This window comes from Piliocolobus tephrosceles, chromosome 3 (genome assembly GCF_002776525.5).
Source record: "Piliocolobus tephrosceles isolate RC106 chromosome 3, ASM277652v3, whole genome shotgun sequence".
NCBI classification, from domain to species: Eukaryota; Metazoa; Chordata; class Mammalia; order Primates; family Cercopithecidae; genus Piliocolobus; species Piliocolobus tephrosceles.
This window is the reverse complement of record NC_045436.1, coordinates 134,840,103-134,856,524: the sequence shown is the minus strand read 5'-3', so window position 1 is coordinate 134,856,524 and position 16,422 is coordinate 134,840,103. Positions and strand designations below refer to the sequence as shown.

At 43.2% G+C, this 16,422-nt stretch overlaps 1 protein-coding gene across 2 annotated transcripts in view; it reads right to left on the bottom strand.

The window, feature by feature from the left end:
• LNX1 (ligand of numb-protein X 1) overlaps nucleotides 1-16,422 on the bottom strand; it is a 128,104-nt gene that overhangs the window by 90,573 nt on the left and 21,109 nt on the right. Inside the window, exon 1 of one of the 2 annotated variants that reach the window (XM_023183124.1) lies at nucleotides 8,996-9,391. The exons of the other annotated variant lie outside the window; for it this stretch is intronic. Coding sequence (XP_023038892.1) covers nucleotides 8,996-9,087 — 92 coding nt within the window. The 5' untranslated portion in view covers nucleotides 9,088-9,391. Of the gene's footprint in view, nucleotides 1-8,995; nucleotides 9,392-16,422 lie in introns of those variants that run through there. 2 annotated transcript variants of the gene reach the window in all.

The window sequence follows — 16,422 nt, the reverse complement described above, 5'->3', positions numbered from 1 at the left end:
TAAATGTCCATAAATGACAGACTGGGTAATGAAAATGTGGCACAGATATGCCAAAGAATACTATACAGCCATAAAAACGAACAAGATCATGTCTTTTGCAGGAACATGGATGGAGCTGGAGGCTATTATCCTTAGCAAACTAACGCAGGAACAGAAAACCAAATGATGCATATCTAAGTGGGAGCTGAATGGTAAGAACTTCTGAACACAAAGAAGGAAATGACTGACAGTGGAGTCTACTTGAAGGTGGAGGGTAGGAGGAAGGAGAGGAACAGAAAGGATAACTACTGGGTACTGGGCTTAATACCTACATAATGAAATAATATGTACAAACCCCGTGACATGTGTTTACCTATGTAACAAACCTTGACAAGTACCCCCCAAACCTAAAGTAAAAATAAAAAAAAAAAAAGTCCTCCCCTTAAAGTTTCTGGGCAACAAGGTCATAAAAGACACTCATCTTGAGTAAAATTGTAGTTACATTCATAGACTTCAATGCTCAATGTTTTGGACCTTTGTTTTTTTACATTCCTTTCAACTTGGACAGTAAATTAAAATCATTGTTTTATTTTTCTCTTTTTCAGTTACTAGCCCAGTATTTGGAATTTGCCAAAGCTATATTCCTCAGAATTTACCTCAAGAACTCCTTTGTATCAGCAAAGGATGAAGAACGGAGAAGAGGAGGAGCAGGAGGAAAGAAACTTAAGAGATGTGGTGACTAATTGCAATGTGTAGATTCTATTTAGCTCATGATTCAAACAAACTAGATATTTGTTATTAAGGAATTATGGTTGTTTTTCATGTGATATTAGTATGGTGGTCCCATTTCTTAAGAATCTATCTTTAGAGATAGGTGCTGAAATGTCTGCAGATGAAACGACATGTCATCTGTGATTTGCTTCAAAACAGTTAAAGGAGATATAGATGAGATGGCCTTGAATTCATAATTGCTGAAGATGGGTATAGGGCACATGGAGTTTCATTATAACCTTTTCTCTCATTTTGTATTGTTTGTAGTTTTCAGTTATAAATTAAAATGAAGAAAATAAGTCAACCAAGCATGAAGGAGTCAGTGAGATTCTTACGGACATCCCAACGTTGCCTCTTATCCACCTGACATAGTCGTGGAACTAGAAAGACAAGCACAATTTGCCAAGCATCAGAGTGGCATCTTGAAACTGCTGGGTTTGGTGTAAGGTGACCTCCCTACGAGGAGAACACTTTAGACCAGGGAGTGAACAGCTTGGAACTGGAGTGACTACTGCTGGCAAAAAAGAATTTGCTAATACTCAAAGGGGGAAAAAAAAAGACCATGAAACAGGATCACAATGCTCTTTGGACATCAAAGAATCATTACAAAACAAGATTTTGGTGAGTTCAGTGTAAATGAATGAGGGCCATGCAGCTTCAATTTCCTTCAAAATACACAAGTCTAAAAATTCAAGGAAAAATGCCCTGTTAAACATGTGCTGAACTGAAATGCTTCGAGAGTCATTGAGCCCAAATGGGCCCTGGCTTTGCTCCAAGACTGGATCTTGCTCCTTTTGAATATGATTTCTCTACCTTACCCCATTTCCTCTATAAACTCTACCTCCTTCCTTCCGGGTCCTCGTCCAAATTCTACTTCAGATGCTCAAAACACAGGACAAGACAAATCCAGAGATCAGCAACATTTTTTTTTCCCCTTTTCAATTTCAATGAGAAAGAAACAAATTCTTGGAGACTCAATTTGGAAAACATTTGCTGGCAAATCCATAAAGCTCACCCTGTTGGTTTGAACTTTGAAAGTGTTGGGAATGGCTAACACAGTGAAAATGAAGTGGGGAGGAAATGGAATCTAAGGCAATCCACTGTATTCCACTCACCCCCGACTCATTCACCCCAGAAGGAATCCAGCCACAATCATCTGGACCTTCCTGTGTGAATCTCCATTAGTACAAAACTTGTTTAAAAAAGATACTTATCCAGGTCATAGAGTTTATGGCCCAATACCTGGCCCAGGTCTGACTGAAGTCAGCAGGCAGGAAAAGGAGCTACTAAGGATGGTCTTGCCACACAGCTTTGACCTAGAGAAAGGGATACTGAAAAGCCAGACCAGGGTGTAATGGGTAAATGGAAATAGATAAAGAAAATGGAGGCAAGCAACCTCCCCACTTGAAAGCCTGGAACACCCAGCTGGGTTTGATTCAAAGCTCTGTTTGGGCCTGTGAGCCCAAAAGTGAATGTTCTTGTTGCATGAAGTCTGTGCAGTTTGTCAGAGGTGTATGTTGCAGGTTAGGTTTGAGTCAGTTAACCTAGGAGATGGTTGGTGGTTGGAATCCTTGGTTCTAAGAGCTTGGTGTGTTCTGTGGTTCTGACTCCTGGGGCCTACCACATTTTGCTGGAAGGGCACACATAAGGCTGCCCATAACTCTTACCGCTCTTGGCAGTTTCTCCAGGAGACCTCATCCTTCTGTTACAGTAGGTACTTACGCAGTCATGAGCAGGGAAGGTCACCCTCCTCACAACCAGGAACGTCAGGCAACCATCAGGTGATGGTCACAGGGGAGTTGGGGGAGGAGACTCAAGCATGCACACTAAGAAGCAAAATGGCAGCGTTTACTTGGTGTATGAATCCTCAACTGACAAGGAGAAAAACCCCTCAAGTGAGCACACACACAACTTCAGTAAACACAATGTGCATGCTCACCCCCCAAGTGCCTGAAGGCCACTGTGCATGCAGACAGCCCACTCCAAGGGAAGAATCAGGGGAGAAAGGATGCAACCCCCCTGGAAGCATGCCAACATATGAAACCCCAAGTCAAAGGTCAAACCACTCAGCTGATCTCAAGTCACCCGTTTGGCTCTCTTCTAAGTGTACTTCCTTTTGTTCCTGCTCTAAAGGTTTTTAATATACTTTTCACTCCTGCTCTAAAACTTACCTTGGCCTCTCACCCTGCCTTATGCCACTTGGTTAAAAATTATTTCTTCTGAAGTGTTAAGAATTGAGGTTGCTACAGATTTGCCACCGGTAACACTTCCATAGCCTTAGATGATTTGGGTTTCAAAATTGGAATTGCTCATTTTAACCTCTGGAGTACAAAACTCCAGTGGGAATAAGCTATCCCTACTTAGTACTACTATCACTATAGGGATAAGAAAATAAAGTATAATTTTCTCTCCAGATTCTAGCATGAATATTGTTCCTAGTGATTCCACTTACAAACCAAAAATATTTGACTCAAACTAGAAAGAGCACAGCATTTCCTGGCTTCCTGGGAAGTCAGTCGCACAGCTAGTGGCACTAGTTTCCAGGACCTGTCATCCTCCAACGACCACGCCTAGCTGTTTTGTTGATAACTGTTCCTAAAATGAAGGGCAGGTACTTTGAAAAGCGAGTCCCAAACTAACTGTGCATCTGCTCCAAGCTCACTCAGACTTTGTACCACAGGCAAGAGCAGGTCATACCATCAGAATATGGCACAAACATGAGAAGAATTTTCAAGGATGATAGGAACTAAAAGCTTTTAAAGTGGGAAGGAGATGAAAAAACTCCACTTTTCTGTAACTAGCTCATGAAGGTTTGGTGTGTGGAGAACCAAATGCACCACGAGTACTAGCACCACTCCACCAAATTCTAAGTTTTTTTCTTGGATTTTTGTTAACTTAAAAATTTAGGCTGGGCGCAGTGGCTCATGCCTGTAATCCCAGCACTTTGGGAGGCTGAGGTGGGTGGATTACCTGAGGTCAGGAGTTCGAGACCCGCCTGACCAATATGGTGAAACCCCATCTCTACTAAAAATACAAAAATTAGCCAGACGTAGTGGCAGGTGCCTGCAGTCCCAGCTACTTGGGAGGCTGAGACAAGAGAATTGCTTGAACCTGGGAGGTGGAGGTTGCAGTGAGCCGAGATGATGCCACTGTATTCCAGCCTGGGCAACTGAGCGAGACTCCATCTTAAAAAAAAAAAAAAAAAAAAAAAAACACTGAAATATTTAAAGAAATGTTACAAAAGCCACAGGTGATGACCAACCAGCTCAATGACAATCCCAGCGACGAGCCTAGCTTGTATCATTATGAGCAAGGTCAATATTCCCTTCCAAAGAAACCAACCAGGGTCTTCTTTATCACAGCTTGAAACATTTAGGAGTTGGCCAAGATATGAGGCAAATTCATTTAATTTGGTTTAACTTAATTCTGCCCCAGGCTGTGCAGAAGCTGGGCATATGAACATTACTACATCCCAAAATCTCCTCAGAACTCAGAGGGTAAAAGTTCCTGATGCATAGAGCACTGAGTGGTGACACAGAGAGGAGTGATAATTTTCAACAGGGGAAGTCAAGGTAAATTAGCTTTCCAGCTGGAGTGAAGAGTTCTTAAACTGTAGTGCCCGTACGGATCCCCTGGGGAGCTTGTCAAGCATGAAAATGGGGAGGCCTCATGAGAATCATCTGGAAGGCTTAAGCATGAAAATGGATGGGCCCCACTCCCAAAGATTTTAATTTTAGTAGGTTTGATTTAGAGCCCTCCAAATCTTCATTGTGAAAACAAACTCTGCCCCTACTTCTGATGTGGGTGATCCTCAGAACCTACACTGTTCTAAGGTTTTCATCTGCAAGTCTCTCCATGTGTAGGGCTGTAAATATAGACCCAGACAGATGAGAAGGCTGTTTCCATGCTCATGCCCATGATGCTGAAAGTTATTTTAGCAGATTCCCTTTGGGGTCTAGGAAATTCAAAAAGAATGGTCATGGAGGTCTGCGGGTGAGGGCATGTGGGGAAAGAAAGCGCTGTCATTCATCCTTAGGGCCTGTTCTTTGTAGACCTGAGGGCTGTCCCAGATTCTCTGTGCCCTGATCTATGGATTGGGACTCCACACCAAATACTCTGGTTTTAGGGTTCTTATGTCAAATTCACTGTCCTCTAGGTCAAGGCATCAGGTGACAATAGACATATTTAAAGAAGGAAAGGCCCTGGTATAAACACACCTGATAGCAATAACGTAAGCATACCCTGAGACTGACCCTGTATAGCAGACACACCTGCAGGTGGTTTGGAGTTTCAAGCTAAGGAATCCGGGAATGGCCAACCCAGAAGGTCATTCCTTATCTATGAGAAACAGCTTAGCCCCTAGCACATCCCAAGAAACATGGGCTGTATGACGTCCTTTGTTTTGGGTTAAGGTTGCTAGGTGGAGACTGTTAGGGAGAGGGTCCTAAGTGAATATAAAATGCATGTCTTTGCAAGCGTTTGCAGTTCTGTCCAGCTCTCGCCATTGGACTACACACAAAAGGGTTCTCCTGTCCAGCCCGCTGCCACTGGACTCTTCCTTATATGTAAGTCCCCAGTAAAACCCAGTGTCTCATTTGTCAGTTCTAGGTCTGCTCTTCATCCTTCTGAAACTGGTGTCTTTCCCATTGGAGTCAATAAGTGTTTGGCCCAACATTCCGAATTGGTTTGGCCAAGTTGTTATAAACTATTGGCCCTCAAGGCCAAACCAGGCATGCCTAAGTGATCTGCTAAATTGGACACAGGGTTTTTGTTTTGTTTTAAATTGAATTTGAATGCTTTCAGGCATTATATATTCATTCTGCAGTTGGCCAGAGGCCTCCCCACCTCCTTTTGTGTTATGCCTGAATGATGCACATTTTAAAATAATTCCTGGCTGGCCACGGTGGCTCATGCCTGTAATCCCAGCACTTTGGGCAGGCCAAGGCGGGTGGATCACAAGGTCAGAAGTTCAAGACCAGCCTGGCCAATACGGCAAAACCCCATCTCTACTAAAAATACAAAAATTAGCCAGGTGTGGTGGTGGGCGCCTGTAATCCCAGCTACTCGGGAGGCTGAGGCAGGAGAATCACTTGAACCCGGGAGGCGGTGGTTGCAGCTAGCTGAAATTGTGCCACTGCACTCCAGCCTGGGCAACAGAGTGAGATTCTGTCTCAAAACACAAAACAAAACAAAACAAAACAAAACAAAACAAAACAAAAATATTCCTGCCTTGCTCCTGTAGGCAGTTGACTTTGAGAAACCTGGGCCACATGCTAAATTTGAATCCATGTACTGGATTAGTTCCAGTGTCTGAGCTAGGCACGAACTCAGGAAGACAGGAGTGCATTGGTGTTAGAGAGAAAGGAAAATCCAGGAGGGTCTGTGCATCTGGAAGCACAAGGAATACAGGGCAAGCTTCCCCTAGTGCCAGGAGTCCAAAGCTAAGATAAAGGGTAGAGGAAGCCCAGCAGATCCCCTGAGCTCTGCCTGCTTTTGGGATCCTATGACCCAGAGTAGGTAAGAGAAGGCCTCCATCTTGGACATGCAGCCATCACCCATCATTCCTGCTCCTAAGGATGCTAAACTGGCCCAGCAGCCTTATTTACTGTTCCAAATGATAGTTTTTCAAGCTTTGGTGACAATCACAGCTAGCTCCTAACCTTTTTGCTCATGCCACTTACCATCCCTGAAATACTTCCTCTTTCTACCCATTTCTGCCTCATTCCTCTAAGCACTTCAAGATCCAGCTTAAACCCCCAACTCCTCTGGAAGCTTTCCCTGATCAATTTCACCAAAGAAGACAATCTCTCCCTCCTCTCAACTTACTACCTACTCTACTTATAAATGACTTATTTCCATCTGCCTTGAATCATTCCTTATATCTCTTATGTGTATAAACTTCAGCTTCTCAATTAGACTGTCAACTCCTAGAGAGGAGGTACCATGCTTCAATTCTTATTGCCTGGATTCCTTAGAGAACAAGACAGTACCTCAAATGTGTCACTAAATCACTGAGTAATTATCCCCAGTAGCATCAGGGAACAGCTGCACAGAACTCTCTCACAAAGCATACACAGCAACTGGAAGCTTCTAAGAAAGTCAGATAAATGTGGAAACACCATCCTGGCAATTCCTTAGCATCATACTTTCATAGATTCCTTGTGTCCATTCAGTTATTCAGTAAAAATGTTGCCTTTGATTCATGTACTTGTAGAAGAGAAAATTATTAAGTAGTATAAGGGCCTTCCTTCAATTAGGCTATAAAACTGAAAGTAAACAAATGGAAAGATTCCTCAATAGCAGGAATCTTTGTGTAGGAATAGCAGGAATCTGTAGTCAGTGGAGTGGTGGCCCCCAAAAGATGTCTACCCAGAACTGTAAACATGACCGTATTTGGAATAAGGGTCTTATAGATGCAATTAAAGATCTCAAGATAAGATTACCATAGAGTATCCAAGTAGGGCCTAAATCCAACGATAAGTATCCCTATAAGAAGAGGAGAAGGCAAAGTGAATTGAAGAGGACACTGAGGAGAAGGCGATGTACAGACAGTTGGAGGCAGAGGTAGAGTTACGTAGCCACAAGCCAAGGAACACCTGCAGTGCCACCCCCACCCCCTACAAAACTAGAAGAATGCAAGAAAGCATTCTCCCCTTTAGCCTTCATAGGGAGCATGACCTTGCTGACACCTTAAGTTTAAGCTTCTGGATGTCAGAACTCTGGGAGAATAAATTTCTGTTGTTTTAAGATACCCAACTTGGGTTAATTCGTGACAGCAGCCCTAGGAAAACAACATAGCAATGAAGAAGGATAGCGGATGGCAATGGGTGGGCAGGGAAGAATATCATTGCACTGAATTTCAAAGATCCCAACCTCAGCATCCATTGAGAGAGGAATGAGCCTTTTCATAATCTCTGCCATTGTCTGTCTAGAAAAGCTTCTGCAAGGTCATTATTTCCTCAGAGATGCTCATGATTCAGATTTAAGCTAGATACTTTCTCTTGGATCCTGAGGTTACATTCCAGTAAGATGGGACCAGATAATCCTGAAATGCAGAACAAATGATCTGCTTCCAAGAACCTAGCTCTATTTATCAAAGAGCACCTGCTGTGTTAGACAAATTGGCTGGTCCAGCTAATTACAAAGGAGGCAGGGGCTACCACCACAGAGCCATGGGTGGTAGCACTATCTAAATGTGACCGGACAAGCTTTTTTGATCTGGGCTCTAGGAACTCTATTTAAAGTCTCTGTTTTCATTTGCTCACTGACTGTAATTTACACATAAGTCAACCCCTGCTATTTTTCCCGTCTAGTTAGGTTTGTAAGGAGAAATACATTTTTACAAATGTCCCAAACATGAGGCACACACAGCAACACTTTTCATATGATTGCTAGAAGCCGTTCACATCAGTCTGTAATCCTTATTCAAAGCTTACTAACAAAAGGAGCTGGAAAAATATCACTAGAGGTTGGTGACATGAGGCATTTGCTTGCATAAAATGGACATGGGTCATGTAGGAAATTGTGTTTATTTTTCAGAGATGCACAATGATGTATTTAGGGGTGATATGTCATGATGGCTACAATTTGCTCTGGACCATTGCAGCAAAAAATATATGAAGCAAATGTGGCAAAATATTAACCATTAAATCAAGGCAATGGAAATATGGGTGCTCAAGGCATATTTCTTTGTATCCCATAGGTTTAAAAAGCATCAAAAATAAAAATAACATGGATATACATGTTTAATACATAGGGTTTTGTTTTTGGTTTTTTTTTTTTTTTTTTTTTTTTTTTGCTGACACTATACCTGTTTTCAGGTATAGAGACTGTCTCAATAAAGGGAAGATGCCTGCTTGCAATTATAAATACCCAACAGAGGCAGCAGATCTATGCGTACAAATTCTATTCTTAACTGCTCTTCAGTTCTATTTACAGAAGGAAGAGAAGTTACATCTATTGAGGAAAAAGAGTACCCCAAAAAAAGCAGCATTGGCACTGAAGCAGGAAAAAAATGCCTTGTTGAGAAAGCACTGCATCTGTTAATATGGGGCTTTTTTGTCAAGTCACAGACAGCTAAGCATGCCGCTTTAAACTGCTGGCAGAGCGCTTTGTCCAAGTGCATCTAGTGTGTGTAGAATTTATTCCTCTAAATGGACATATCAGCTAGGGAATGGACTTGGGTCCTACCCCCAACGTACTAGGCACATAAACAGACACAGGCACGGACAGAGAGGGGACTCACAGTTCTGAGTACAGGAAGTGCAGGTTGCCCACATTGTCAATGTAGTTAGCAGGGCTGAGCCAAGGCAAGACCAGCAACAGAAGCGCCTTCATTCTCCGAGCAGTGTGCTGCCTTCTCCCTGGCCACCTTCTGTCAGCTACAAGGGCCCAAATCAGCCAAGCTCCTTCAAGCAAACCTTGCCACGCCCCCACAATCAGTAGATCATAAAGAATTTGACTGAGAACCTTTAGATTAAGCCACGTTAATAAATCACGGGCCCATAAGAAGATTATGCTCTCTGATTCTCAGATAAGAGGATGTAGGAACGCAAGGAGCCACCATGGTTGGCGAGAGAGCTTAGGCTGAGAGCAGGCAGGCTGATGCCCAGGAAAGGAACCAGCCCCTCCTGCAGGATGCGGACTGGTTCTTAGGAAGCAGCTGGTACATTTACATCACCGGCTGGGAGCAGACAGGCTGGGAGTTAAAGTGTGTTGGAAGAGGGCATGAGCATGGCACATTCAGACCCCACGTGTGAATAATTAAACAATGAAAAGCTGCCCTCCAGTTTGCTAGAGCGACACTGTAAGAAATTCCCATCTTTGGAGCAGCCTGGAGATCTGAGCTTAAAGCAAGCATTCAGATATTATAACACAGGAGTGGCTGAAATATGAACCAACCCCACCTTCCTCTAGCACTGTATGTATATTTAGAGTACAATTGAAAACATTTCACCGATCACCGTCTCGACTACACTGACATATGAAAGAGATGCGACAGTGACAGCGTCCTTGCTAATTTTGAAAATTGGCTCTAGAGAAGAATAGGCTGTGCCATTCTCTGTCAGAATAACAAAGAGCCTGGATAGACATAAAGTTCTGTCAAAACAACGTACAGGTTCCTGTTTGGTGAGGAAATGAGTCACTCCATTCTTCCTTCTCCCTGGGGGGATTGAATTGCGCTCTGAAACCAGCTGTTTCATTTAAGCTCCCAAGCCTCAGTCACCTTACCTTTGAAATGGCGCTAATTATGCCTTACCTGCCTGGTTTGTCAGGGACTAGGCCACCTCCCCCCTTCCAGCTTTAAGACCTGGGATTTGAGACTGCGCTACCGGCCTCAACACTAAGACTTCTTTGCAGGCCTAAGCTCTGGAACACCACAGAAGCCCCCAGGACGCTCCCTTACCCCATATTCAAGAAGATTAAATTCCATTTTGCCAACTCAAGACCAGAATCTTAATAGAAATGGCTCAAAGGGATAATTACATTCATCACATTAATGACAGCCAAGCCATGATAGCAAACTCCACTCCACAAGAAGACGACCAGAGAAAAGTCTACAGGATGAGACCAATTGCGATGAACTGTGTAGTCATTAGGAATTTGGCATCAGCGGCAGGGCTAAAAGAGTTTCAATACAGAAGACTCTCAGAATGTGCAGATTTAATTTCTACAGTTTACAGTGGAGATGAACAACCTTGATAAAACATGGGATATAATCATTCATAATTTTGTTGCGGTCCAAATTGGAATTCTATTCTCTGTAAGGCTGCTCTGCAAGAGTGAGTCAGAGCTCATAGAGAGCAGTAGAAAGGAAGTTAGGTTTGATATTTAGGTGCTGGGGTTAGAGAAGCTTGAGATTAGAGTTCTAGCTCTGCCATATACTAGCTGTATGACACTGGGCATGTTTGCTTAACCTTTCTGAACCTTCATGTCCTCCCCTGTAAAAGAAAGACAATATTAATAGTGCTTAACTCAGAGTGCTGGTAAGAAGGTGAAATGAGGCAATGCCCATAAACAACAAAGGGCTTAATGAGTATTAGCTTAAGGTTACTGTATTTTATTTTTTTCAGAGATGGCGGTCTTGCTCTGTCACCCAGGCTGTAGTGCTATAGCACACTTATACCTCGTTGCAGTGGTGAACTCCTGGGCTCAAGCAATCCTCCTGCCTCAGCCTCCCAAGTAGCTGGGACTACAAGTACAGGCCACCATGCCTGGCTAAAAAAAAAAAAAAAAAAAAAAAAAAAAATTTAAATCTTTTTCAGAGATGAGGGTCCCTCTATATTGCCCAGGATGGTCTTGAACTTTTGGTCTCAAGCGATATTCCTGCCTCAACCTTCAAGTAGCTAGGATTATAGGTGTGAGCCACTGCACCTGGGTCCACTGTTGCTAACAACTATTAGCGATAGTGAATGAACCTACCTGGAAGCTTAACATCTATCTCCAAGAGGCTTTGTTATTCTTTTCTTATCCCTTCTTTCCTCCTATACTATTAGGGAAGTGACATGTTATAGTTTTATCCTAAATATGGAGTTTCACAAAGTCCTGAAACATACTCTTCTTGGATGTCCAAGACCTCCTGTATAGATCAGAATTCTTAAGTAGCATGATGTATTATAAAGGTCGTGGACTTCATATTGGTATTGGATTGTATTTCTGACGATCTTGGACATGTCAGATTGCTTCTGACATTTGATACATCTTTTATTAAAAAAGGATGCCTGCCCATTCACCACCTTGCATTTAAAGGGGATGAAATTAATTAATGTGACTGCAATATAAACATTAACGTAAGGTTTTCTGTTGTTTTTTTATGTCACTATTGCAACCACTGCTGGTCGCCTATCAAATATTTAATCTCCCCTTCTTCCTTATACCAGAACCCAGGTTTTGTTTATGCTGCTACTACACACAGACTGTCTCACAGTTGGGCAGTGGTATAACACAATAGTGACTAATGAGGTATAAGTAGAAATTACTGGGTAAGGCATCTCAGAAGGCTCTTTAAAGGGAGGTGTCTCCATTGGCACATCGTATTTTTCCTTGCCTGCCTAATTCTTTCTACCTGGAACTTGTACATGACACTGAAGCATGCAGCCATTTTGAGACCGTGAGGTGACAAACTTGAGGATGAAAGCTAAACCGATTCCTGCTGGCATCATGTCATGGCAAAATCATAGTAATCCTGGGCTTGCCACCCCTAGGCTTTGTGTTACATGAGGAAAACAAAACTTCTACCTCGTTAAACCAATATAACATAATTTTCTATTACCTGCCATCTGATGTAATCCTAATTAATACAATCCCTTGGGGCTAAAACCCTACCTCAAATGGACAGAGATTGCTCCATGGCTTCCTTGCCAGTAAACAGCCCTAACTCTAATCCTTGCCCTATTCTTTGCCTGGCTGTCCTATTTATCCTTAAATGTTATCTCAGATATCACTGATCATCTCCTATTTGCTTGTTTCTTTTCTCTTCACTCAACAGGGTTTATTTAGGGGCCAGGAAAATGTTGGGTTCAGAGTTAGAAGGTCACAGTAAGGTTGTATGTCAAAGCACAATTATTATGAGATGTTTAGTCCGGCTGAAATGACCAGCAAGACTAGTACATGCCTACTTTTCATAGGTAATAGTCCCCTGTATTTCTTTTCTTTTCTTTCTTTTTTTTTTTTTTGAGGTGGAGTCTCACTCTGTCACCAGACTGGAGTGCAATGGGACAATCTTGGCTCACTGCAACCTCTGCCTCCCGGGTTCAAGCGATTCTCCTGCCTTAGCCTCCTGAGTAGTTGGGACTACAGGCACGCACCATGATGCCCAGCTAATTTTTATATTTTTAGTAGAGATGAGGTTTCACCATGTTGGCCAGGATGGTCTTGATCTCTTGATCCTGTGATCTGCCCACCGCGACCTCCCAAATTGCTGGGATTACAAGCCACTGTGCCCGGCCCTCCCTGTATTTCTTCTTTCAATAAAGTCTTCCCCACTTTGTGGACAGCTAGCTGTGTTGTCCTGAACACACTACCCTGGACGGAAGTAAAGGTCAACAGAGGTTCCAGGGTAGACCTTTGGAGAAGAAACTCCCAGGACATTGGATGCAAAGTTAATCAGGAAAATATTCCCAGCCAGCCTTCAGCCACGTGTGTCTTGGGCCAATTACATCACGTCTTTATTCATGGCTCTTTTCAAATTATTGAACAATGAACTCTGTATTCATACTAGTAAATACTTGAGGAGGGTCAGTTTTATTATCTTCCATTTTTAGGAAATAAAAGAGTAGGTACAGCAAACCACCATGGCACACATACTCCTATGTAACAAACCTGCACGTTCTGTACGTGTATCCCAGAACTTAAAAAAAAAAAAAAGAAAAGAAAAGGAAAAAGGAGAGAAAATAAAGGGCAAAGTGACTTGTTCTATGAAACTATTCACATGTGTTTTCAACTTCTTTCTTTTACCTTTCAAAGGTCATTTCCTTAGAGGCAGAGATCACAACTTATTTTTCTTTCATTTAGGGCCTGACCCTATTGTGAATCCTTGCTAAATACTGTGTATGCAGATGATGAAATTACACAATGAAAATGTGGTCTTGAGCCTAAAGTAAGTCTCGCTCAGGATCAAGAAGTAAAAGCTTGGCTTCCACACACCCTGTCATTGAAAGTCTGAGTCAAGAGAGATGAGCAGATAGGCCGTCTGCAGGGGCCCCATTACATACTGGTAATGGCCCCCAGTTAGGAAGGCTGCCATTCAACTCAATAAGTCCATCTCCCCCTGGGAATTCTCTATAGTAGACCCAGGTGATGGGAGTCTGTAAGCATCTAAGAGGGCAGAAATCAACAGAATTAGCCAGAAGGTTCAAACTGCTAGCTCCAAACTCAGATTTATTCCCATACAAGAGCTCTCTAGTCTGAAAGCAGAAACAGTTGTCCAAGTAATCAATGATCTAGCCAGTCATGCATACCTACAGCCAGTCCTAAATGTTTTACTCAAGTATTTATATTTAGTAGACAAGTATTATTTACAAATGAAACGCATTCTGGAGAAAACAGGCAGCAGTTGTTTAAAGATGTGATGCTGTTTGCCTGTACCCTGACTTAAGTCTCCTGTTGGGTAACAGGTGCAGAAATTTCAGTTAGACAGGAAGCATAAATTCAGGAGATTATTGTACAACAAGGTGATTATAGTTAATAACAATGTATTGTGCAGTAGAAAATTACTGAGTACATTTTAAGTGTTTTTATCACAAAAATGGTACATATGTGAGGTAATGCATGTCGATTGGCTTGCTTTAGCCATTTCACAATATATACATATTTTAAAACATCATATTGTACACCATAAATATATACAATATGTATATGTCAATTGAAAAAAATAAAATTTGGGCCTGGTGCAGTGACTTAAGCCTGTAATCCCAGAACTTTGAGAGGCCAAGGCAGATCACAAGGTCAGGAGATCGAGACCATCCTGGCTAACATGGTAAAAACCTGTCCCTACTTAAAATACAAAAAATTAGCCGGGTGTGGTGGCAGGCACCTGTATTCCCAGCTACTCGGGAGGCTGAGGCAGGAGAATGGCATGAATCCAGGAGGCGGAGCTTGCAGTGAACCGAGATCACGCCACTACACTCCAGCCTGGGCGACAGAGTGAGATTCCATCTCAAAATAAATAAATAAAAAAATGTAAAACAATTATATTTAGATGCATATTTATTGAATAAAGTAATGTTAAAGATCAAGCAAACCAATGCAAAATTTATAAACAAAAGCTATGACAAGACTCCCGTACAAGCGGCCACCAGCCTGGAGGCCTCACAGAGAAAAGTAAACACTTGCCTCTTAGTTTTCTAAATTCAAGGGACTCCAGAGGTATTAACTACTTCTTAAGTATTCTTCTTAACATCCCTCCTAAGGGGAGGAACAGGGGGCCTACTGGCCCATTACAGGCCCAAAGCCCAAGAGAGATCCACAGTCTGGTTCTAGGTTAGCTTCAAATTCTTTTTTTTTTTTTTTTTTTTTTTGAGACAGAATCTCACTCTGTCACCCAGGCTGGAGTATAGTGGCATGACCTCAGCTCACTGCAACCTCCGCCTCCCAGGTTCCAGCGATTCTCCTGCCTCAGCTTCCTGAGTAGTTGGGATTACAGGCACCTGTCACCACGCCTGGCTAATTTTTGAATTTTTGGTAGTGACGGGGTTCACCATTTTGGTCAGGCTGGTCTCGAACTCCTGACCTCGTGATCCACCCGCCTTGGCCTCCCAAAATGCTGGATTACAGGCATGGGCCACCGCGCCCAGGCAGGTTAGCTTCAAATTCTTAATCCTTGCCAATAAAACGTCCAGGGGGTGGGAGGCGAAGGACTGTATATTAGGCATATGGTGACTAATACATACAACATATTTTTGGAAATGTTTTCAACCTACTTAGGAAGCAGAAGTGTGGAGGCTTGAGAGCATGTGTTGAGGCCCATGCCTCCCTGATGTGGGGGCGTCCTCTCCAGAGAGCTGCTGTGGGCGCCTGTGAAGGACTCACTCAGAGGGTGCAACTTAAAAAGGTGACTCACTTTCAGTTTTGGGTTCTCTCCTCACTGCCGTTTTCCAAATGTGCATCTCATTATCAGCTGAGTGTTCATCAGGCTTCTATCTCGGCCTTCCTTGAGGTGTGTGTGGGTCACACAGGCTGCATGGGCTAAGGGTGAATGAAATTCCCAGTCTGCTTCAGGCAGCTGAGGGGCACCTGTGTCGTCTTTCTCCTGAAGACCTCACAGATTTCCAACAGTCTCCTCCTAGCCCTTCCCCTTCCCCACCTCCCTTCTGGCCTAACCCTGGGATCCATGCACTATCTTCTCCCTATTTTTAGAAGCACTCTCAGCCCCAAAACAGTCCTGGATGAGGGAATGAGGAGGAGTGGCTGGGTTTTGACTTTCTCCCCAGAGGATGCCTCCAATACTGTCTTCTGTCTCCCCACTCTTACTCCTAGGGTAGGCAGAATAATTATTCCCCAAAGATGTCCAGCTCCTAATTCTCAGAACCTCTGAGTATATCACTTCATATGGCAAAAGGGACTTTGCAGATGTAATTAAGAATCTTTTTTTTTTTTTTTTTTGAGATGGAGTCTTGCTCTGTTGCCCAGGCTGGAGTGCAGTGGTACAATCTTGGCTTACGGCAGCCTCCGCCTTCTGGGTTCAAGTGATTCTCATGCCTCAGCCTCCCAAGTAGCTGGGATTGTAGGCTTAGGCCACCATGCCCAGCAATTTTTATATTTTTAGTAGAGACAGGGTTTCTCTATGTTAGCTAAATTGGTCTCAAACTCCTGATCTCAAGTGATCTGCCCCCCTCCACCTCCCAAAGTGCTGGGATTACAGGTGTGAGCCTCCATGCCCCACATAAATTAAGAATCTTGAGATGAAGGAGCCATCTTGGATTATCCAGGTGGGCCCAAGGTAGTCACATGAGTTCTTATAGGAGGGAGGCAGGAGGCTCAGAGTCACAGAAGGAGATGTGAGGATGGAAGCAGAAGCCAGAGAGAGCCTGGAAGATGCCATGCGGCTGGCTCTGAAGATGGAAGAAGGGGCCATGAGCCAAGGAAGACAGGCAGCACTAGAAGCTGGAAGAGACAAGGAAAGGGATTCTGCCCTGAAGCCAACAGGAATGTTACCCTGCTGACACCTCAGTG